This window comes from Scleropages formosus, chromosome 21, assembly GCF_900964775.1.
Source record: "Scleropages formosus chromosome 21, fSclFor1.1, whole genome shotgun sequence".
In the NCBI taxonomy this organism is placed as follows: Eukaryota; Metazoa; Chordata; class Actinopteri; order Osteoglossiformes; family Osteoglossidae; genus Scleropages; species Scleropages formosus.
This window is the reverse complement of record NC_041826.1, coordinates 19,221,604-19,242,567: the sequence shown is the minus strand read 5'-3', so window position 1 is coordinate 19,242,567 and position 20,964 is coordinate 19,221,604. Positions and strand designations below refer to the sequence as shown.

Sequence of the window (20,964 nt, the reverse complement as noted above, 5' to 3'; positions counted from 1 at the left end):
AAGCTCTAATGTTGGAGGACACTCACATAAAAGCGTAATTTCTGAATCCTTGCATTCCACAGAAGCAGTGCTGTCCTGACCAGCTAAATGTCAAAACAGAGTCTGGGTTAATGGCTTTGTTAGTTTTTTTATTCATGCTCATTTTAATCTGGTCATCTGGAACATAAAAATATATGCCTGAGGTCACTTTCTTTTTAAGACAGTGTCTCAACTGTCACTGTGTGGAGTGTGTCTGTGGTAACAGATTGATAACCGTCTCTAGACTGCACTATTTAGTATTGTGTCATGGGTGGTGTCACTTGACATGCGTAATTCTTCATGGGGCAAAAGGCACAAGAAAACCATGTAGATGGAGGATACATGTTTGAATGGCGACAGGAGGAGGGGTGCTCTGCTGTGTCCTCGGTGGTGTTCAAATTTATTGGTCACAGAAATTGGAATGAGGAACAGCAGGAAGCCAAGCAGGACTGAGATGGTGGCATCGGTCCGGTAGCCCTTCCTGCAAAAATTTCATTCCACAGATACCTGACTGCTGTATACTTAAGAAGACAGCGTCTGCCTCCAAGTAAGACTACCCCTTCATAATTGTTCCTGGAACCCACAGCAATAAGCCCTGGTTTTGTGAGCTCGGTGCTGGCTTAACGTACTTCTCAAACAGTGAGGTCCACCCTGGTACGAAGCCTGGCTCTCGGGTGAACCAGAGTAGGGTCATGAGGATGAAGAAGATGCCTGTCACAATCTCGGGGTAGCTGCACAACAGGGAAAAGCACGACAAAGGTTGAAGCGGTAGCACATGTTGGGTTACATGGACAACGTGACTGGGCTCCTGGTTACACTCCCCATTCTGCTTCTTGCAGTGCCCCGTTTGCCTTTCCTGTCCTAGCTCCTGTTCCTCGACCCTCTTCCTCCTGACTCTCCTCGCTTCCTTCGACCCGTTGCCTGATTTTCGACTCACACTTTTCGGATTCTCCTCGTTATGACATCTGCTCCTCGGTGACCCTTGCTAGTTTCCTGACCACGACCTTCAGCTCATCCCATCACCTTGTGCGCCTCTGTGCTGCACTGGGTCTGATGACCCACTTTTCAGACGGAAACATTACAGCGTGTCCTTCTCTATTCTATTCTAGCCAACTGTAAAACTGGGCAGAGATTTCGGTCGGGCACTGATCTGGAGAACCTTCTGGAACATTTATTGTTTTTGTTGAATGTCAAATGCAAAACTTACCTAAAGTTAACCACCAATTTAATTTTTGATGATGACTTACAGTATTGCTAAACTGGTTCGGACAATGGCACTTATAATACTGGCACTTATAATATAATATCGTCCACAGAGACGGTCCAAATGTGCATTTGAGGCGAATCATGTCAGTGAGTGAGCAGCAGTCAGGAGGGAGAAGTAGCAAAAACACTTTCTGGAAACCTCACGGTTAGCTCAAACGTAGGAAGAACTCCAAAGTAAGCACAAGTAAGTGTTTATTTTTTCGCTCGTCACCGGTGAAAGCGCATTTCGCGTGTATTTTACACAGCGCTACATTTGAAACCTCGAACTTTTTACCCAAGCCAAACTACAACCACTCTCCGCAACTACCGCCTCACCGAAGAAGCGCCGTTTGCTAGTGACGCAATTGCTGACGTCATATCCGAATTCGGGCAGCGAACCGGTGGCGGTGCGGAGCGCGAGGCTGGGGTCGCGTGCACCGTTAGAAAATGTTTCAGGGACGGTTGGAAGAACTCGATGTGCCCGCACCACAATTCAGTGTCCTAGGAGTGACTGGCCTCACTTTTTTCCCCTCAGCATCTGTCCCGTTTTACAAACGTTTCCTCATGCTGCCAGGTGTAAAGCTGCGTTTCCAAGCCTCCCTCGTTGATCGCGTCATCCTCCGTTTTTGGAAAATTATATGCCATGAGCCTGAGGTCAAAGTAATAAAGATGAAGACTGAGACCCAAAATATGCCTTGTCCTCATTTATTAGTGTCAGTGTTTAAACCAATGTGCCTTCATTAAGTCATTTTTGTGCCGCTAAGTGCGCATCGTGGGTTATTGTGATTTTTAGAGGCGAAAGCTGACACATAAAAAAGGGAAAGGCCTTGTAGTATCTGCGCTCCTGTGCAGGGTGAAAAATACCCCTGCTGAATAAATTTAAAACATTTCTCTTTTTTTCTCCTATATATTTGTTGATATCGTGAACAAGTACAAAAGATCTCAGTTAATTCTGAGTAAAAATGTTTCAAGACAATCTTAAGCAGCTATATACATGCCACAAACATGGGAGAATTACAGGTACGCCTGGTAACCCATTTTGTACCTTGGGTATGAACTTATGTATGCACTTAAAATCATGAATGATTAAAAGGGTATCTTAGTTGTGGTCTGATATCATATTGAAATATATATTTAATACTTCTCTTGACAAAAAAAGAGGAACTGCGTGAAAGCCGTACTGTTTGGGTGCACAATTTCCAGTGGATGAAATGAAATATAAAAGACACTCCAGCTACTCTTCTACTGGTCATGCTAAGCTGACAATATATAAGAAGTTTATGTTGCTGATCGGGGTGTGGTTACCTATGGCACATGATTTCAACAAGTTAAACATGAACTGATGCAAACTATTTTCTGGCAAAAGAAGACACCAAGAGGTACAAATCATCTGTAAGCATTTCCTGTGTGACCCTGCAGCGCAATTCTGAGCAAATTAGTGTCCCCCTTCTGCTTTCTTTATTCCCTGTTCTCCTCTATTCTCCATTCCCATCCTGCCACTCGTCAGGCCTGATCAATCTGCCAACGTGACGACTGAAAGCGTTTTCAGGTTTTGAGCATTGCCAGTCCTGTTAATTATGGAGTCCTCTGTGGGAGATGCTGCCTCCGTCCCCTCTGCGCTGAGATCTGCATTCGGGTTACAAACTCCATTTCCCGTCCGTGTTCGGTCGTCCGCTTGTGGCTATAAGCTGTCGGTAACGTTTCTGACAATCGCCCAGTCCGGAAACTCGGTGAGCTGGAAGAGGGGGACGCCCCACGTCATGATGGCGAGCATCACTACCATGACTCCGATCAGGTTCACCCCGAAACCCGCCTTCACCTGAAAAGCACGAGAAACAGAAATCGAAAGTCGCGGGGTGATCGCCTGCATTGAAGACAACGTAATAAACCAGCAGCGCACAAAATGGGTGATGTTAGATGAGTGCTAATTGGAAAAATATCTGTTGTTAGAGTTTTTCAGGTGTCATATCTATTTACTCACCATGTCGCTGATCTGAACGTGCCCGTAGCTGAAGACAATGGCATTTGGGGGGTTTCCCACTGGCAGCATGACCCCAAATGACACACACATGGTGCAGGGAATCAGGGTGTGGAGGGGGTTTATTTGCAGAGTTTCTGACTGGCAGAGAGAGAGAATATGGGCTACATTACAGAGCATCATGAAGAGTCACGCTGACCAACTGCTATGGATTGTGCTTTTGGAACATCAGTGATTTCAGAACCTGGCTATGAACATGGTCAATGTTGTCATAATGGTAGAGCAGTGATTTTTACATTGGGGCACTGTAAGAAGGCATAACAAAGTATTATGTATAAAATTTATTGTCACACATGCATTTGCGGCAAGCTGGTGGCCTCTGTGGCTTCCTACCAGTGTGGACAGGATGGGCAGGAAGACTGTGAGTGTGGCGGGGTTGCTGGCAAATTCTGTGACCGTGGAGACCAGCAGGCAGGCCAGCAGGGTGACTGCCCAGGGGGGTAGGCCGTTCATAGGCTCTAGCTGCCGTCCGATCCACACCGACAGTCCTGACACCTGCGTGCGAAGAGGTGAAGAATTTTGTTACTCTTCTGAGGACTTTCCATGAGGTGATTGTTGGAGTAAATGCACTGGAACCTGTGTTAGCATTTATTCATAGAAAAAACTCAGTAATGTGTCAAAAAACTCAGTAATGTGTCCACAGTGGATGTTTCAATATTAGGTAAAAAAGGTAAAACTAGAGCCTTCGCTCTCACCTTGCAGCCAGCTGCTAGGGCGTAGCCCCCACCTACTAGGATGACAATCTCCCAGGGCATCAAACTCTGGAAGTCTTTCCATGTGATCATGGGGGCCAAGGGGTCAGGATTGCTGTCCTTCTCAGAGTTCTTTTCTGCATTAACGGAAGGACAGCTAGAGTTACTGAGCAAACCCAGCAGAAGGCAGCACTGAGACAGGACGCATAGTAAAACTAGTCAGTGTTTTTGAGTTATAGAGTGATTCAGTTTCCAGAAGTATTCCACCAGCATTGTGCAGAAAACATCTTAATTTTGTATTTTATTGTTTAAAGTTTGGGTGCGCGGTGGTGCAGCGGGCTTGGCTGGGTCCTGTTCTCTGGTGGGTCATGGGTTTGAGGCCCACTTGGGGTTCCCTGTGAAGGACTGGTGTCCCATCCTGGGTGTGTCCCCTCCCCCTCCAGCCTTGCACCCTGTGTAGTCAGGTTAGGCTCCGGCTTACCATGACCCCACTTGTGTGTGTGTGTGTGTGTGTGTGTGTGTGTGTGTGTGTTTAAAGTTTAAATATGGAGTTGATCTGCTGCTTGCTAGAGGTGTGTGAGATACCTGACCTTTGCTCCTGTCAGAAAACGCTGATGGCCAGGGCTTCCGCGCTGGAATGAGGAACAGCAGGAAGCCAAGCAGGACTGAGATGGTGGCATCGGTCCGGTAGCCCTTCCTGCAAAAATTTCATTCCACAGATACCTGACTGCTGTATACTGAAGAAGACAGTGTCTGCCTCCAAGAAAGACTACCCCTTCATAATTGTTCCTGGAACCCACAGCAATAAGCCCTGGTTTTGTGAGCTCGGTGCTGGCTTAACGTACTTCTCAAACAGTGAGGTCCACCCTGGTACGAAGCCTGGCTCTCGGGTGAACCAGAGTAGGGTCATGAGGATGAAGAAGATGCCTGTCACAATCTCGGGGTAGCTGCACAACAGGGAAAAGCACGACAAAGGTTGAAGCGGTAGCACATGTTGGGTTACATGGACAATGTGACTGGGCTCCTGGTTACACTCCCCATTCTGCCACTTGCTCTACCTGATAGGGCCCAACTTTGAGTACTCCTTCTGAATGCGCCTCTCGGACAGCTCTTCTCTCCGGGTCTTTCGCTTTTTGCTAAGGGAACACGTCTCCTTGAAACTGAAGTGCAGAAGAAGGTTGTAGGTAGAGAAATGTTTAAGTGAGTTTAAAGTCGCTTTCCAAGCCACATCTGAGAGATAGGTGTCTGCTCCTGGCCTGCTGCTGTACGTAGGACAAACTTACTTGCAGCCCAAGAAGAGGAAGTGGAGCCACACCCAGGTCAGAATTAGCATGATGATGGAGATGGGCAGGCTGAAGATGAACCAGGTACCAAAGTTGATCACTTTTGCATCAGGGTAACGACTGCAATAAAAGAGAAGAAGAAGGTTACAGAGGTCCATGAATCCACATCAAAGAAAGCAGATGGTTAGAGAAAGCTGGGCTATGATAAGATTTCCCTTGACAACAGCTCCAAGAATTCAAAGAAGGAAGTGCAATCGCTCATTGATCCAAAGGGTTTATCGTGTCAGACTTCAGGAACTGACGTAACGTGCTCAATGACTGATGATAAATCAAAATGATCAAAATGTGCAGGCTGACTTTCATGAAAAAACACGAGCCAGCAAATATCTTGCCCTTAGCCAGCACCGATCATCTGGGATAAACAGAGATTTGATAAACACAAACCAAATCCTGTCAGCTGAAAAAACAGGCCGGAAAAGTTCAAAACTAGGCCAATAAGTCCCTCCTGGCATCAGAAAAACGGTTCTTCAGTGTTGTTTTTGTTGTTGCACACATTTGAAGAGGTGTAGACCATTAATGAAGGAATCACTAAAGAAGAACCAAGATTCAGTCCTTATTAAATCAGAATAGGTCATCCTCTTGACATCAAGGATGAGCTCTGAAAAGTTGATCTGAAGCATCAAACCTCTTGAGGCAACAAAGAAGCAGGTTTGTTGTGCTGGACACCGTATGTTGAGGTAAAGTCCCTACCTGTTGAAGTGCTCAGCAAAGATGAGGTTGGTAGAAGTGCCAGTGATAGTGATTAGACCCCCAATGGTGGCAGCATAGGTGATGCTGAGAGACAGGCACTTGCAGATCATGTGGTCCCGCTTGGTTGGGTATGGTGAGTCTTTGCGGTCCAGGGGTTTCTCTGGCTCTGGGATGGTGACAGCTGTCTGTATTTATATAAGAAGCAGGCAATATGGATTCAGCGTCACTGACCAAGAGGAGAAAAAACCTGATCAGTTATCTTTGCGCAACCTCATGCTCACCTGTGGTAGATATCCGTTATTCTCTTTTAGGACCTCCTGGCTGCCACTGAGCTTCAGTGCCAGGCCATTGGAGTCCTGTGGAATGAGGCCAGAGAACAATGAGAACCAGAACAGTGATGGAGCCCACTCTTACAGTCTACGGGCATTCTTCTTTTGCAATGGCTGATGGGTCAGCGAGCATCACCCAACTTCTCCATCTTTTAGATGCTGGATACACACCTCTCCCAAGGTGCTGAGCTCTTTCTTCAGGTAGCTGCAGGAACACAAGTAAAACTCAGTCAGATGTCCATAACAGTACCTAGAAATTCATGTCCTGAATATGATGGGCGTGATGATGATGTATGGATATTTAAAGCAACTAAAAATTTTTTATTTGAAACATGATATTTTGAAATATTAAAAGGTTATTGTACATGTACATGTTTCAGTGCACCTTACCTTTCTCTGCGGTACAGAAGCTCAAGCTGATTTTTGTCCAGATTTTCTTCTTTATCTGCAAAGATGATATTTTTATCACTTTAAACTATCTAGACAAATCAATTCAGGTGTTTCGGGGACCACTGGTCAAAAAAGTACCTTTGGAACATTTCTGCCCCAGTTAATTTAGTTTTCGGCATCATTTGCCTAAAACAGCCCACAGTAGGTGCCCTTTTACATTTTTGTTTCAGTTGTGGACTCTAATCACTTATTTCCAGAGGATCTTCTCTTTTTGAAACATTGGCCAGCTCTGTGCTACTTTAAAGTCAGGAACTGAGAATTTCAGTTTAACCATATTAGACAGTGTATTGGCATGTTGACTGGCAGGTTGGGCTCGGCATGGGGACGTGACACTACCGCTGTCTTCCTCGGGGCTCTCGATGTTGTCATAGTCCTCCTGGGCGTCAGCCACTCCGGTACTGATGAGCTGCTGGAGCACGGCCTCTGCGATGGGCATCACCATGGCAGTGGTGGAGGTGTTGCTCAGCCACATGGAGAGGAAGACGGTGCAACACATGAAACCCAGAACCAGCCTGCAAAGGGGAAACACAGGCAGTGGTGGAGGGACAAAACAGGCCAGATTCCGAGAATTTAATCAGCCAGAGAAAGTCAAAAATGTCTTCATTAGACAGATTTACAACTATTGTATAAATGTTTTTGGCCACATAAAGCAAATGTCTACAAACATTAGAATCTGTCTGTCTTTTTGGGCACATCAGGTCAGCACAAGGCTGTACTTTTACCCCTCTGTAAATCATAAGTCGAAGACTAGTAAAGGAGACTGTGTATGTATTCTTGTGTGTGTGTGTGTGTGTGTGTGTTTTTCCTTCTTTACTGACATGCCAGGCTTTGCCCCAGCGATCATGACCATACGCAGGGCGATGCGCTTGTGCAGGTTCCACTTCTCAATTGATGCGGCCAGGCAGATGACCCCCATGAGAAGCAGCGTGGTGTCCTTGCAGTACTCTGCGGCCACCTGCAGCGGAACAGGAATACACACAATCCCCGAAAATCACTTAATTGGTCACAACTTGTGCTCGTTTTCTGACTTTGCTCATTTTTATTTGACCTTTATGTACCCAGAGGCTTGCATTTATTGTTATACCAAATTAAGATTTGGATTACGCACAACAAAAAATTATATCTACTTCAATATACTGAAATCTTTGAAATATGCAGATAAATGGTTAGTTTCTGGCCTTGGGTAACCATTATATATGATTATTTTTTAATGTATCTTCTCTTAGCGATCGCACCAAAACGATTTGTTTACTTTGTTATATTGTTTCAGACTAATGGTACTGGGAAGTCAGAGAGCTCATTCTGAACACTACGAAAAGATACTTGCTTCAAATGAACCAGTTCAATCGAAAACTTCTCTTTCTTTCCCCATCCACAAAAATGCTTCATTCTTTCTCTGGGGTAAAATCATGTGACTCAGAGATGTGCCACAGTGTGTGATACAGCCAAGGGCGGCAGCGGAAATTCTGCTTGGTTCCAGTGCCCGAATGATGGGTGCAGTAACACCCATTAACCATTAATAAGATCCATTCAGCAGAACCACAGCAATCCAGCTAAAATATGTAGAAAAACAAACAGTGCCCATATTTATGGGTAGAAGAAGGTTTTTAGACACAATCACAGAACATTAGGAGCTTTGTGCTGGTCATACTGCTGATAATTTTCATAATATATATTTTAAGATATTTAAGTATTAAAGCACAACAATAACATAATATCTGGATTCTGTAGCAGTCAATTGGTTTAATCGATAATACTGTATAACACTGTGGACACCTGTTGGCTGTGAGTCCCAGCTCTACGTTGCCCACGGAACCAGGTAAAGCCAAACCATGTCGGCACGCTGGGTCCAGTCACCACCGGCCAGTTGAGTTTTTGTGTGTGTGTGTGGGGTGTTATGATGTTGTACTTTTGCGCTCGGGAATTTCTCAGCTCAGCATCACAAACCAAGTCTCATCCGTTGGTGTGGCAAAGAAACGGACACAGCCAGAAGAACAAATCTGGCAGCAGATAAAACTGTACTGCAGCATAGAGAACTAGTTTTATTAATGCCTTGGTTCACATTTAGTCCTGAAGATCTGATTTAAACTGGTTTCGGAACTTCTGGGACGCTGTTGTCTTAACCAGATATTTTACAATTGGTACAAATACTGCGTATCTAGTAGACGTAGCCTAAGGCAGATACTCATTGGGGTAAATCAGGGAAACAACACCAGTATTGTTTTGATTTTTATAGCCTACAGAGCCAAGCATGACCATGGTGATTATCTAATATTGCCCCAGTGACCCCCCCGTGCCTGTCACCCCCTTGGCAGTGAGGATGGGACGGATGAACTGAGGTCCCTGTATAAACTCATTGACACCAGATAGAAGGATCCACATTCTCAATCACGAGCACACACACACACACACACACACACACACACACACACACACACACACACACACACACAAATAAAAACCATTCAGGCACCACGTCAAACTTGCCAGCATGGCTTGGGGGGGCATCCACAGTAGCCGGAGGACACAGTGGGGATTACACAGCACACGAAATTCATTTCAGCGTTTCCCTTCTGTGCAACTGGTTGTACCACATCACCTGATCTCTTCTGCTTATGGGCCACCGTGATGAAGGGAGTTGAATCGCAACAGTAAACCTCTGAAGGCTTAACACTTTAATTAAAACTGTAAAGTTGCTGGGTAAGTCGGAGGGGGGGGGTTGTTCAGAAAAACTATGCGCCTGGACCTTGCCTGACCTGTTTAATGTTGACGATTGTATGAAATGACATGTATGCGTGCAAAAAAGTGCATAGGTGTACATTTTTCTAGACACAAAACTCATTGTGACGAAGGGTACAAGTTAAAACATTATTTATTTAGCTGACACTTTTCTGCAAATCAGCTTACAATGTTAGGTTTGCATTTTAAGATACTTAGAAAGATTTACCCGTTCATTCAGCTGGGTAAATTTTACTGCAGCAATTCAGGGAAAGTACCCTTGATCAAGGGTACTACAGCAAGAGGTGGGATTCAAACCTGGGTCTTTCCAGTGCAAGGCAGTCACTGCAAGTACTTCATTACGTACATTATCATCACTGCACCATCTATGTATCCTTAGTCTAAAAAGTACTATGTTCCTTATAATCCAGTTTGAATCCAGTTTTGCTTTGTCTCTCAACAAAATCATCAGTGTAATACCGAAGTTGGATTTAGTGGATTAAAGTATTTGACACTGTACATATCAAACCTCACAGGGAGCTAAACCTCTTGCCAGTTCTGGGATATTAGTACAATTGTGTCCTCAGAGCTTTGTGTAAAAAACACCAGACTCATAATCCTGAATTATAATTCAGCCTTTGCCATGCGCTCAAAACAAAGGAAATCAGTCATATCAAAGAACAAAATATTCATTTTTGTAAATCACAAATAATCTATATCATACGATTCAAGTAACTTATGCAAACTGAAACATGGCATATTTGGGTTTGATTATACCCCTTAGACAGAGCGTGCCCTATGCACTACTCCTAATCACCTTGGCCCTGACCTATTTTACTGTAAATATTCATTTGTGTTTTGATGAGAAGAAAAATGGCAGAAAAGTTATGACTGAAATTCCAAGAAAAAGTAAGTTCTGTACTGCTGAAAGCTGCCGTGCTGTAAAACATTCAACTGCGTGAATGTGGACGAGTATAAAGTTTGCACTTATGTGTGTTTTGTCACTTTGAGGATACAGTGTTTCATGCGAACAGATGACAGTAAAGGTAATGTACTATATTCAAGATGCAAAGAGCGGTAAGGGTACAGTCAGCTCACCTCGCTGGACTTGAGAACCCCAAACAGTGGGTAGAGGAACGCGGGTACGAGTGCAGCGGCTCCCAGGGGCACGGCCTCTGACACCCAGTACACCGCTGTCACCATCAGCACATATGCGCATGACGCCTCCTGCAGGGGGGAGAGAACAAAAACTTTGCCTTCTTCGCAGGACAGCACGTTACGAAACACAGACACACAGTGTTTCAAAATCTCAGAAACAACAAATCAAGTTTACATCCGCAATAGGGCTGCATTTCAAACACTGCTGCCAGTATCATTTATCAAATTTATCTTTTATAAAGTTCCCTTTTCTGGTACTGAGTGGCTCTTCCGGATAGTGTGGTGGGCATTCCTGATTTCGATTTTTGCAGCTGTCATGTCTGTTTTTTGTTTTCTCCGTGATTTTAAATGACAAAAATCCAGAGAAGCAAAAAAAATAAAAAATTTTAAATATGTAAAATATACCCCATGTATTCAAAATAAAGACCATACTGACAACAAATACTAAATTCTAATTAATACTGTCATGTTCTGATTTATGTATTCAGTCACAGCCATTTCTTCTTCTGTAATAAAACTTGTTTTCAAATTAAGAGAAAAACTGAGCTGAAATAGTACAACGGCTGCAAATGAGAATGCGTGAAGTCGAATAAACGAGGCGACTTCGCCGAACTGCTTCTTCCTCAAACGTCATCATTCTCCCCCCTTTCTGTTCTAATCAGGGCTTGAGTAGTTCTGTGATGAAGTCAGTTATCAGTCTGGTTTTATCCTGATAATTAGTTATCAAGTAGCAGCCGGTTTACTGCGTTAACCATTGTCTGCTGAGCTCTGTCCAGAAACAACAGGGTACTATGTAGAGTACTGTTCTGGAAGTGTCACAATAAAGCAGTCTGCAGGGAACACTAACACGTGTCATTAGGGAATTCTGATAAAAATACCATAGGACTCAGCACGAGGAGCTATGTTAGAAATACCGGAATTCACGGTACGGTGAGTTACTCCATCGCACTATTAGAAACACTGCAAAGCACTCTGTGGGGTATTCGGCAAGACACCGGGCAACATCTCTCCCTTTCCGTTTTCGGTCAGGTGACCGTTTTGCTTAATCGGTCTTTCCATTTGTCTGAAAAACTTTTAAACGGGTCACACTGGAAAAACAAACAAGAGCCATTGTAAGCAAACGTGTTCTTAAAATCCTTATTAAACCTGACGACCGTTCCACGTAAAACCTCCCCTGCTCCCCATGCAGCGCACAGCTTCCAGTGATGATGGTTGCGATGGTTCCTTCAAAACAAATGCAACTTAGCCCAAGAATCCAATAAACCCATTTCGTAAGGAATCCATCCGGATCAGTCCCCCACGCAATCACAGGAGGCCAGCTGTCAAAAGCCAAAAAGATCAATGTGGAAGAAAAAAAAAGTGGGAATTTGGCTTGGCCTTGGAACATGTGCTCCTTCCAGCTGAGGTGCAGTGCTCCAGTGCCAAAAGTGTCCCCAGCAGTGCTCCCCCAGTTCCTCAGCCGCAGCTGTGTGTCCAGGGAGACGTGTCCAGACCTGAACTCCTGAACTCCTACCCACTTCCACCGCGGGGGGTCTCCCGCCTCGGTCTGTTCAGCTGAGAACCCCGCCGCTTCTCTGTCCTCGCAAACTTTATTGTTCCCGTTCAAATTTCATTTTGCGTGTTTTGTTTTCTAGAGTGGCGCGCCTGCTGAGCGAATGGTCCAGTTTCAGCACGACGAAGGTTACCAGGGGAACATCAAATGGAACATCAAAGTTTTCTGTTTGCCGGAGCTGCTGAACCAGTCCAGCAAGTAGACGATATTTTCAAATCAATTTCCAACAGTAAGCGCATACAGTAAATCAGTCTTGCACAGTATATACTGTATACTCAGTCACTGGCCATGAAACATCATGCCGTATTGAACTGTTGCAGTGTCTGCTGTGTCCTAAGAGTGGTACAAAACCGTAGTTATGAACTCAGTGTAAACTGTACCATAACATCGAAAGTTGGTTTACTAACCACCTTTAACCCACTCCAGGCATAATTTGTTTTCAGTTTAAATATCCTAACTTTTCTGGAATGTTCATGCCAACATTTCTTTGAATTGAGGTTAATACAGAGTGAATTAATTAACAACATTAGGCATTTATCCCATGTAGATGACACTTTTCCCCAGAGAAACTTACAATGCTAAGATACCTACAACTACTTACCCATTTGGAGTAATTTTTCACATAATTTTCACTGGAGCAATTTAAGTTAAGCCCTTTGAGGGTATTACAACAGTAGATGAGATTTGAACCAACTACCTTCAGATCCAAAGGCAGCAGCAAGAACCACTACATAACCAGCTGCCCTCTAAGGTAAACATACAAACACGCTGGCATCCCGTCCAGGGTGTACCTTACATAGCCTCGCACCCTTACTTCCAGTGTGGCTTCCAGACTGCCATGAGTAGCATGACAAGCGGTTAAAGAAAGTGAGTAACTGTGAGTAATTATGGTTGGATTAATATCATGGGCAACAATATTAAATTAAAACTGATATGAGCTCAAAAGATAAAAATGAGAAATTTTGGCACATTTTTCCAAATCACGAGCACAAGTCATCTATTCTGCACATCTACTGCAAGCAAGAACTTCTGGACCATAACTGCTGATAATTCTGTGAAACACACTGCAGGGAAAGCCTCACATATTATACACATTTTCCAGGTGACCGACTTAGTCTCTTATGACACTGCCATACTAAGCACATACATATTTGTTCTTGGGTCTGAAACAGTATTTCCTTTCTGTACATATCTTGTCTGGAAAAAGCTGAAAACTCCATTAAAGTGAACCTGGATATTACTGTAATTTATAAATTTAGAAGAGGATCAGCTCCGGGGTAAGAAGAGATTCCATTGCAGATATATAAGAACTGAACTTTGCTCACATTAAGGCTCTGGAAGGGGTGATGCGGTGGAAACGGGATAAAGATGCCAGACAGCAGGAGAACTGCAGAGGGGCTCATCCCAAACAAAGGGAATTCCAAAAATCTGTCACGGTTCTGGACAGTCTTTATTCTTAACAGGAAAAAGAAGACCTCTGTGGCCATAACTGCCCCTAGAACTTCTTGGCTGATGCTAAAAAATCAGTTCACAGATACAACAGTATAAAAGGGTAGAATGCCAAGGCTATCAGGCATTCTGAAATAAGTGGGTGAACCAACCCTGCTACAGAGGAAGGAAGAACATATCTGACTGGTCTAAACCTGATCAATGCATGTGGCCCCATTCCACACCACTGCACTATGAAAACACTCAGAAATGTGCTTATTGTGCTAACTTGTGAGGAACTGCTGTGACAATTCTTAGATGATGGTCACTATAGACAATTATGCAATAAAATAGCAGAGACTGTTACTAACTCGATGATTTCATTAGCTCATTAATTATTTCATCAGTCACAGGTGAAGTGTGCCAACTGATGAAGCTGATGAAGTTGAAAGTTGAGAAAAAATGCACAGAAATCTTCTTTATAGGTGAAATGGCTAAAACTGATCAGTCAACAACGGCAGGAAGCACCTCAAGGCTAAGGGAGGGCTCATTAAGTGGACCGAGGTGCTTGTCAAGGTCAACAAATCCACGAGTCCTGAGGACAGCGTCTGGTTCAGATCTGATGGCGACATGATACCGACAATTCCTGGAAAGACGATTGAAGAACCTGTTGAGGTTATTTAACCACACATGAGATGACAGAGGGAAGATGCACAGAGCAATTAAAGAATGAACTGGTTGCAGACAGTGGGAAAAAGTGGCCTCCCCAGGTTTTACAAACTTTAGTATTATGAGCGTAGGGTCCTTCTGGTAGGACCTTCTGCATTAACAGCTGGAAAGAAATACCAGCAGTTATCCAGTAGACTGAATCTCTAAAGCACATGAACTGGTTCTCAAAAGGGAAAGGAGGTTCTAGCTAAAGACCAGTAAGTTGCAGATGATGACATTTAAACCTAGTCTATTTAAAGGTGAATGTGCACATTGTTATAAAACTGGTCACTCTTCCAAATGTTACACATGATTATAAAACTAGTTACTGTTCAGGAGCGCAACTATTTGCCATTTAAATATTAATCAAGCATATAAAAAATTGCCTTCTGACACAGCTAACGGTTAGTTACAAATGCAGTCAACATTAAATATACAGGTATAAGGATGAAATGCCCTTTAATAGCCTGTTATTGCACACGCTGGCTTACTGTGCACATTTAACTAAAAGTGGGACCTAAACCTTTGCTGTCAGGCTTGTTGAAGGTCTGAGGATTAAACATAATTAATACGAAAATTCCACATTTAATTAAGGTGCGGTTATGTAACTGACAGCTTGAAAGCAAGACCGTGTGTGGACCTAGATTTGGGGGCAGAGGTCGGTATGGTTTGCTTTGCTCATGCATGAAGATCAGTTTTGTCAGGAACTTTCTTACATCTTAGTGGAATCCACAGGTGGCGACTGCTCGGTATGCGCCCACTTCTTCTGCTGATCACTGGGATCAGCTGGGTATTTGATTCAGCCTGTTCATCAGCAGTGAAAATATATTTAAATCATGGCAGACTGCGACAAATTCCTGAAATGTAAAAAACTGCTGGTCAGGTCAGTTTTGTAGGTCTTGATTCACATAATTTTACACTTTCGGCAATAGTTTCTGGTTTAGGGCTCATACAGTGAGCATTCAGAAAACATGTGGACCAATATAGATAGGAGATAGTGTTTTTATATATCTCTACTTATAGACCTGGAGTGCATCCCTGATACCTTTTTGAAAGCGAGATTATGAGACGTGGGCAGCATGTTGGTTTACAAAGGAGCGCTGGTGCCTTATAGCACCTGGGTTGTGCCTGTGGACATAGGTTTGAATACAGCTCAGTCTCTTTAGTTTACGTCTATGCAGGGGTCTATTCCAGGTGCTCTGGTTTCCTCCCAGTACAAGGTTCCTGCACCTTAATAAATGTATACACTGATGAATAACTGCTATGAAATATTCTGAAAGTTCATCAAAAGAGATGGGAAAATCAGATTTTTTTTTTTTTGTTTTCCAGTGCTTTGAATGCTTAGGGAAATTTACCTTTATGCATTTTATAGGTAATTTATGAAATTAAATTTTTTATTTATAACAGCTTTACATTTATGAAAATCGTAGGTAATGGGTAAAATTAAGGTGAGAAACACCGCACAAGAAGCAGACTTTAATGCTGAGGATACTGAGGACTGAGCAGATATAAGGGGAGCAGAGTTCAGTTTCTTATCCACAAGTTTCCTTTGGGGACATCGATCCTTACCTGTGTCACCTTTAGAAAGGTTGTGGGGTTTATGTCACATTTTTCTAAAAAGAGGTTGAAGAGTTAATGTCGGTGACAGACCGTGGTACTTTACCCTGTCTTTGGATCACATTAATAAATCACACGTGCGGTGCACATCTGATCTGAGCGAACGGAACATTTTTGCGATTTTAGCTCAAATGCAGTTTCTTGTAGTAGATAAAGCAAATAAATGATCGCAGATATGGCAAAAGAGAGCAGCTAAATGTCCCAGTAGTGCACGTGGGTGAGCGCGCTTCGCTGTCTGTAAGAACTTCCGGCTGGTAACTTGTTTCTTGAACAGAGTAAGTTACATTTTCTGTGGTAAAGGTGGTGCAAACGTCGGGAAACGCCGGCGACTTTACGCACACTTATTATGTTATTATTGAGCACGTTTATCATAAGCCTTAGTTATTTAGCTGTCTTTGCCCAACTTGGCGACTTACAATGTTGGATAAGCAACTGTACAAGGATCATTTACCCACTTACACAGCTGTCTGTACCCTGATCTACGGAGTTGCAGCAGGAGTGGGATTCGAACCTATAACTTTCATTTTGCAGCTTTTTCTCGATTATTAGAAGTTTCTTCGGCGCATGCGCGTTACCGCAGCAAAAGCCGGGAGCCCCGGACACGCGTTCCGTTACTTACACTCGTGGGATGGATGAGTGGCAGCGGGAGGAGGGACAGTGGGATGAGGACAACCAGAATGAGCTTCCGCGCGCTCCACAGCTTCTTCACGAGGTCCATTCTGTCCGATTCGAGCCTCATCGGCTTGGCGTGTTCGCTCTCTTCCCGCCTCTTCAAAGTTTTTCCAAGCAAAAAAAAAAAATGACTATGAACACCTCTACGAGCTTAGTTTGCGCTCGTTCCTCCCTTTTGAAATATTTCTTTTTTAATGAGGTATCTAGTTTAAATCCCTTTCGTTTTTGTTGTTTTTTACGTTAAAAAAAAAAAAGTTTTAAAAGTGTTTCTTCGCTGACTTCAGGGTTTTTTTTTTATTTGTTTGTTTTTGCTTTGTTGTGTATCTTTCCTCTTTTCTTTTTCAGACTTGAAAGCAGGATTTCTCTTCTTTGGTCCGTTACATGTGGATAGTTCCGAAGCTGCTGGTCGGTGGCAGATCCCACGCACGACTCCGTCCGCGTGTCCACTGGCCCCTCTTATACCAATACACAGAGGTCTCCCTTATTGACAAAGTAGATAAGGCTGTTCTTCCTCTCCTCTTCTTTTTTACTTGTCCGTAATTTACCACAAGCTAATTCAATCAATGTGTGTGCTGAGTGTTCCTCACTAGTGTGAAGAACGCGTTACACTTGTAATAAATGTGATTCCGTTGCCCTGAACACCTGTTATAAGGAGTTACTTCACCGATAAAAAAAATACCCTTTCTCCCGGCCGCACTTACAATTTATGATTTTAACAAGGATGTTAACCAAATAAGCTTCTGTAATTCCTCCCCTCCATCAGTTTCTTAGCCAATCAGAGTCCAGGAATTAGTGCCCAGGGATCTAACATATAAACACAGTTTGGACTTCTACATGAATGAATGAAAAAAAATAAACACTCGGAATGCACGAGGCTTTGAGTGATTACATGTGAAGCACTGAGAGTAATCAATGACGGCATTTAAGTAAAAATGTACCATAATAAGTGTATCAATAATTGTTTCACAGAACTTCACGTCATAAGTGGTAGTTTCCTGCGGCGTGGCGTTTCATCGGAGTACAGTATTCATTCCGAAATATAAATCCACGGTTAAGCGTGTCGCTATGGGAATTAATTAAAGTTTATGATCACTAGTTAAGATAAAGGTCTAGGCTGACGAACTCCAAGGACGTGTAAACTCTGACGGTCACATTTCTCCATCTAGCGGAATAAATTTGTAAGTCACTGAAATGTTTTCATCACCAATACTGCACTTTGTCAAATGATTCTTGTTCTGTTTAAAATCATGTATTACAAATTAGCAGCGGCGTTCAAGATTGGGGGGAGAGAACGCCACCCCCCAAAAAAATAAATTAAATGTGCACAACTCCATTGAGTGCTGTTGCTATATATTTTTTTTGTCTCCTTATCCGTCAAGTTGTAACACCTTCCCCAGGTTTTCGTTAATAAATGTGTGCTAAAATAATGATGAAATCTTAGCTTCGAACGTTTACTTGCGATGGTTGGTTAATAAAATGGATTTAAGAAGGGACAAGCAAGCATGGTGCTTAGTAACAATCACACGCGTTGAAAAATGTCCACAAAACGTGTCGCAATCGAATCGGTCCCCAAACCTGGCAAATATTTCCATCCCAGTCGTTTAGTTCTAATGCAGCCGTTTCGAAATCGCTCGTTTGTTTCATGGAGCCACAACGGGCTCGAGGCGCAGCCGGAAAAGGCAGCGCGCGCTGAGGGAGCGGGGCGGGAGCGACGCGCGCGGCTGTCACCACCTCACGGGCGCGCGGTGTTTCCTCGCGAGGACAAAGCTGACGAGGTTCTGCGTTTCAGTCAGACGCAGCGCCTTGAACGTGTAAAGGTAAAATATCGCGGCTAACAATGAAATGTTCAAATGGATACAAATGACTTTTTAAGAGCGTCGAGATTTGCGCTTCATCCCTCGCTGTAATGAAATGTCACATGATGCGCGCGACAGGGTGCCAGCTTGACCTCGCGCACAAAAAGACTTCTGAGCTTTCCCCTGCTTTTCTGTTGTGTAATTTTGGTTTAAATTAATCCCTCTAATTTGTTTTTGACGCGCTACATTTTTTATCGGAAAAATAAAACACCTAATGTGTGTGTGTGTGTGAAGTAGTATTATCAGCTTGTGATGGGACATTCTGTGCAGTTTCACTGCGCTGTAGGGGAGAAGAATTACTACTGTATCATGTTACTGGTAAGACATTGGGCCCAAACTGGGGAGGAAGAGCTTCTGTAGCCTTTGGTTCTTCACCTCATAGCCAAGGTTACAGATTTGCATCCTGCTAAACTGATACAATTACAATACCCTGCTGCTGTATAACTCTAACTCCTGGTAAATTTGATCATGTAACACAGCAAGTTGCTTTTACAAAGGTATCCATTAAACAAAAACTAATAATACTAATTGCATACATTTATTTAGCAGATGCTTTTTTTCCAGAGCGACTTCCAATGAACTCTATGTAGTGTTATCAGCCCACACACCTTATTCACCACGGTGACTTATACTGCTAGATACACTACTTACACTGTGTCACTCATCCATACATCAGTGGAACACACACTCTCTCTCTCACTCACACGCTATGGGGGAACCTGAACAGCAAGTCTTTGGACTGTGTGAGGAAACCAGAGCACACAGAGGAAACCCACGCAGACACAGGGAAAACATGCAAACTCCACATGGACTGAGTTGGGATCGAATCCACATCCTCTCGCACCACCCAGGTGTTGTGAGACAGCAGCGCTACTTGCTGTGCCACCATGCTGTCCACAATAATAATAATAATAATATTAATAATGGGGCCTCAACGGTTCCTTCCTCGGAGTGACATCCTCTGGATGAAAACGAGCACTGGAGGGGCCCATTGCATAAGTTCTCAGTTGCCTAATAGCCTTAAAGCGCTTTCAATCTTAATAGGACTTGAACTTTGGCTTCGACGCTAAAAGCTCCTTGTATGAGTGTGTTTTGTGTACTTGGGGATGTTTGAGTGTTCTGTTATAATTCTTATTTAATTTCAGATTCCTTATGTAATAAGGGGAAATGGAGGGTTAATGAAAAGGTGCTAGAATGACAAACTACAACAGTAATTATAATAACATAAACCAGGACAATTTAACTGCTCCTCTGTCCAGTCAACTTCTACCTGTTTTTCATGATTGGTCAATATTTTTTATTGTCATATTATTACCTTTTACATGCCTTTGTATAATCAAGTTGCAGTGTTAGATAATGACATTTACAATGATTTACCCAGTTATACACCAGGGTATTCTTACTGCATCATTTCAGAGTAAGCACCTTTATTTTATGTCAAGGCTGCTAGAACAGGAGTAGGATTTGAAGTGGGTACCTTGACATTGCAAGGAAACAGTTCTAAACACTGTATTACCTCCTACGGATTTTTAATATTTGAATCATATGCATATTTTAGGTATTTACAATGCTAATGTTACCTTACTGTACACTTTTTCTCAATAATTCTCTTTCTGTAACTTTGTCCCTTTGGGGTCGTGATGATCCAGAACCTACCCCAGAATCACTGCGCAAAAGCCTAGGAGGGGTACACGCTGAATGCAAGGCAGCAGCACACACACACAGAAATTTACATTTACATTTACATACACACACAAAATCACACAATACAAACAGTTGGGAGTCACCACACACACACACACACACACACATCAGCGGAAACCACTTGTCCCATGCAGGGTCGCAGGGTGCTGGAGCCTAACCTGGCAACACAGGACGAAGGGCCGGAGGGGGAGGGGACACACCCAGGACGGGATGCCAGTCCATCACAACCGGGACTCGAACCCCAGACCCACCAGAGAGCAGGACCCAGTCCAACCCACTACGCCACCACACCCCCCTCGGGAGTTACCAGTTAACCTGAATTATGTGTCCTTGGACTATGAGAGGAAATCCATGCAGACACAGGGAGAACATGGACACTTTTATAGAGATGGAGCTGGATTCAAACCTTTGTCCAAACAAGCCAAGCACCGTGAGGTGACAGTGCTACCCACAGTGCCGCCGTACAACCTTTATACAGAAATTTTTTTTTTAAAAATTTTTGATGGACTGAAGACCCAGAGATGGTCCACTCAGCAGGGATGTGAAACCTGATGGGCCTGGAAGCAGACACCAGATCGGACTCAGCTGTGAGAGGCACCTGGGGGTCAGGATTTACTTCTGTTGAGGTGGATAAAAACACTGTTAATATGAGTAGAAAGCATGCTCGCATAGAAATGTAAAAAAATAAATAAATATGATGCTAAACTGTAATTGTTTGAGATCAAAGAAACAAATATTTTTATTTT

The 20,964-nt window shown here is 43.4% G+C and overlaps 1 protein-coding gene across 1 annotated transcript; it reads right to left on the bottom strand.

Annotated features, from left to right (window-relative positions):
* Positions 1 to 1,966: 1,966 nt before the first annotated feature.
* Positions 1,967 to 16,862, bottom strand: slc13a4 (solute carrier family 13 member 4). Its single transcript, XM_018729891.2, has 16 exons — positions 16,606 to 16,862; positions 10,622 to 10,750; positions 7,624 to 7,760; positions 7,142 to 7,317; positions 6,746 to 6,800; positions 6,527 to 6,560; positions 6,308 to 6,382; positions 6,027 to 6,211; positions 5,277 to 5,396; positions 5,052 to 5,153; positions 4,839 to 4,940; positions 4,584 to 4,690; positions 3,997 to 4,130; positions 3,635 to 3,796; positions 3,245 to 3,382; positions 1,967 to 3,082 (listed from the first exon to the last, which is right to left on the bottom strand). Exons 1-16 carry the CDS (start codon positions 16,723 to 16,725, stop codon positions 2,945 to 2,947), a joined length of 1,914 nt encoding a protein of 637 aa, XP_018585407.2. The 5' UTR covers positions 16,726 to 16,862; the 3' UTR covers positions 1,967 to 2,944.
* Between the last annotated feature and the right edge of the window lie 4,102 nt (positions 16,863 to 20,964).

Coding starts and splice junctions, on each gene's coding strand:
- slc13a4 (XM_018729891.2), bottom strand. CDS start 16,725: ATGAGGCTCGAATCGGACAGAATGGACCTCGTGAAGAAGCTGTGGAGC. Junction 4,941..5,051: donor TCAAAGTTGGGCCCTATCAG/GTAGAGCAAGTG, acceptor CCTGTTGTGCAG/CTACCCCGAGATTGTGACAG. Junction 3,083..3,244: donor ACGTTCAGATCAGCGACATG/GTGAGTAAATAG, acceptor CGTGCTTTTCAG/GTGAAGGCGGGTTTCGGGGT.